The sequence below is a fragment of the Protomyctophum bolini genome, assembly GCF_963924005.1.
Source record: "Protomyctophum bolini genome assembly, chromosome: 13".
Classification (NCBI taxonomy): domain Eukaryota; kingdom Metazoa; phylum Chordata; class Actinopteri; order Myctophiformes; family Myctophidae; genus Protomyctophum; species Protomyctophum bolini.
Window position 1 is genome coordinate 5,442,048 of NC_137874.1, and position 2,500 is coordinate 5,444,547.

Here is a 2,500-nt window from a genome sequence, read left to right on the forward strand (position 1 = left end):
CACCAAAAGTAAAATGTAACTCATTTAGCAGAATGTCCAATTTCAAGTTTTTTTTTACCCATTCTGGGCGGGAACCCCTTATGGCAGTGGTTCCCAAAGTGGGGTCCGGGGACCCCCAGGGGTACCTGAGGGAGTTCCAGGGGGGACCCATCTATTTTGTTCATGTTCATAAAGTGCTAAAGTGTTTAAAGCAGTGGTTCCCAAACTTTTTCATGTCAAGGACCCCCAAATTGACACTTCTTAGCCCGTGGACCCCCATTTGAAAAGATATGCAAGGGACCCCCATAAGAGAAGACGTACACATTTAGACGTCTACATTTAGACGTACACATTTAGCGTCTACATTTAGACGTACACATTTAGCGTCTACATTTAGACGTACACATTTAGACGTCTACATTTAGACGTCTACATTTAGACGTCTGTATACATTTAGACGTCTACATTTAGACGTCTACATTTAAACGTCTACATTTAGACGTATACATTTATTTGTTATCCGTGTTGCGAGGATGAGGGGGTACCTGGAAAAATATCTACCCCAAAAGGGGTACCTGGTCCAAAAAAGTTTGGGAACCCCTGCCTTATGGTGTTAGCATTATGCTATGCTTTAGCTATTGAAAAATAGCAGACCTACAAAGCTCGTAGCGCGCCACTCGTACGTAGGTCTGCTATTTTTGAAGAATCGTGAAAAGTGACATGAAAGTGTTTGAGAACGACTGACATATAGAAAAACAGAGCTTTTTCAAGAAAACAGTCAGGATTTTTAGAGAGACATTTTGCAGAATCGTTCCCAGGTCAAAATGGGTACACACACACACACACACACACACACACACACACACACACACACACACACACACACACACACACACGACTGACTGACATAGAAAAACAGAGCTCTTTCAAGAAGAGTCGGGATTTTTAGAAGACATTTTGCAGAATCGTTCCCAGGTCAAAATGTGTCATAATAATCTGGGCTGATCTGTGTGTGTCTCCTCCTCGGTGTATATTATAGGTAACAGGTTCTCCCTGACGTCCTTCGGGGCGCTGTACATCTCGGACGTCCAGAAGGAGGACGCTCTCTCCACCTACCGCTGCATCACCAAGCACAAGTACAGCGGCGAGACGCGGCAGAGCAACGGCGCCAGGCTCTCCGTCATGGGTGAGAGAGAGGATCCATTTGCTTTTTAATGAATGAATTGCATTTTTATAGCGCTTTTCCAAGTGCTCAAAGCGCTTTACAATGGTTCATTCATTCATACATTGGGAGGTGAAGCGGCGAACAGTCAACGCCAGCGTCCTCACTTCCCACCCCCAATCCAACCCTTGATGCTGAGTGTCAAGCAGGGAGGCACTGGGTCCCATTATTTAGAGTCTTTGGTATGACCCGGCCGGGGATCGAACCCCGACCTCCCAGTCTCAGGGCGGACACTCTACCACAAGGCCACTGAGCTGGTTATATAGTTTCATGATCAGGTTTTTTAGTACATGCGCAAAGCAGGTACAGGTACTGTATATATATATATACTGCCATCGGCTGGTGTATGTGTATGTCGGTGTTATGTCCACCCCCCCCGTATGTCGGTGTTGGCCAATAAGGGAACACCATTCATGAGTCATGTGACTCATTTAAACCAATCGTATTTCAATCTGGATGTGCTGCACAGATCTGATTCAGGGCTGGATTTGTCTGCCAGTGTAAATTGGGGGCCTATAATGATCGGTGATCGGCCGGATATTTATGTATGTACTGTATGTCGGGGTGAGAATGGTGGTCCCTTATTGGCTGCTGATGGTGACGTATAACTAAGTTACGTTTCAAGGTTTGGTATATAAGGTCAATAACCGGCCTATAAAGGATTTAGAACAGCAGTTGTAATAGACATTAGTTAGTAGCAGTGCTTGCGTGCACTGCTTGTGCACAAGTAAGACGATTAGGGAAGATTATTCCACTATTGACCAGCAATGACCACATGAACCCTATAACGTCCCAATCCTGGGGGGCCAACACAACAGCTCCACAAGGCATTGTGTGAGCTGTGACTGTTATTATCTATTTTCGACAAAGAGATCTGGCGTTCAGGCGGAAAAGGAGCGAACCGTATAGAGCCCCGGGATAGGGACACACCGGTTTAAACAAAGTATAAGCTTTTAACCCATTTTGCGCGGGAACCCATTTTGGTGTTAGCATCATGTCGTGCTTTAGCTATTGAAAAACCGAGTGGCGCGCTACAAGCTTGTATAGATCTGCGGTTTTTGTAGCTTGTATAGGTCTGCTATTTTTGAAAAATCGAAGAATCTGATCTCAGGTCAGAATGGGTTAATCAGACCAGTGTGTGTGTGTCCAGTGGAAACCTCGTATGATTCTGATCCCAGGTCAGAATGGGTTAAGTATAGCTAAATGTATACACACAGAACGACGTTCCCGGCAAACTGCCTATATATATAACTCAGTGTTTTATACCGACTATATGACCAATATAACCAACTCCTCCTC

The 2,500-nt window shown here is 45.0% G+C and overlaps 1 protein-coding gene across 1 annotated transcript in view; it reads left to right on the forward strand.

Moving 5' to 3' along the window:
* The window catches only part of LOC308327458 (cell adhesion molecule DSCAML1-like), a 113,292-nt gene that overhangs the window by 57,213 nt on the left and 53,579 nt on the right, over positions 1 to 2,500 (forward strand). Inside the window, 1 exon segment of the mRNA XM_080780967.1 lies at positions 1,019 to 1,165. Coding sequence (XP_080637093.1) covers positions 1,019 to 1,165 — 147 coding nt within the window.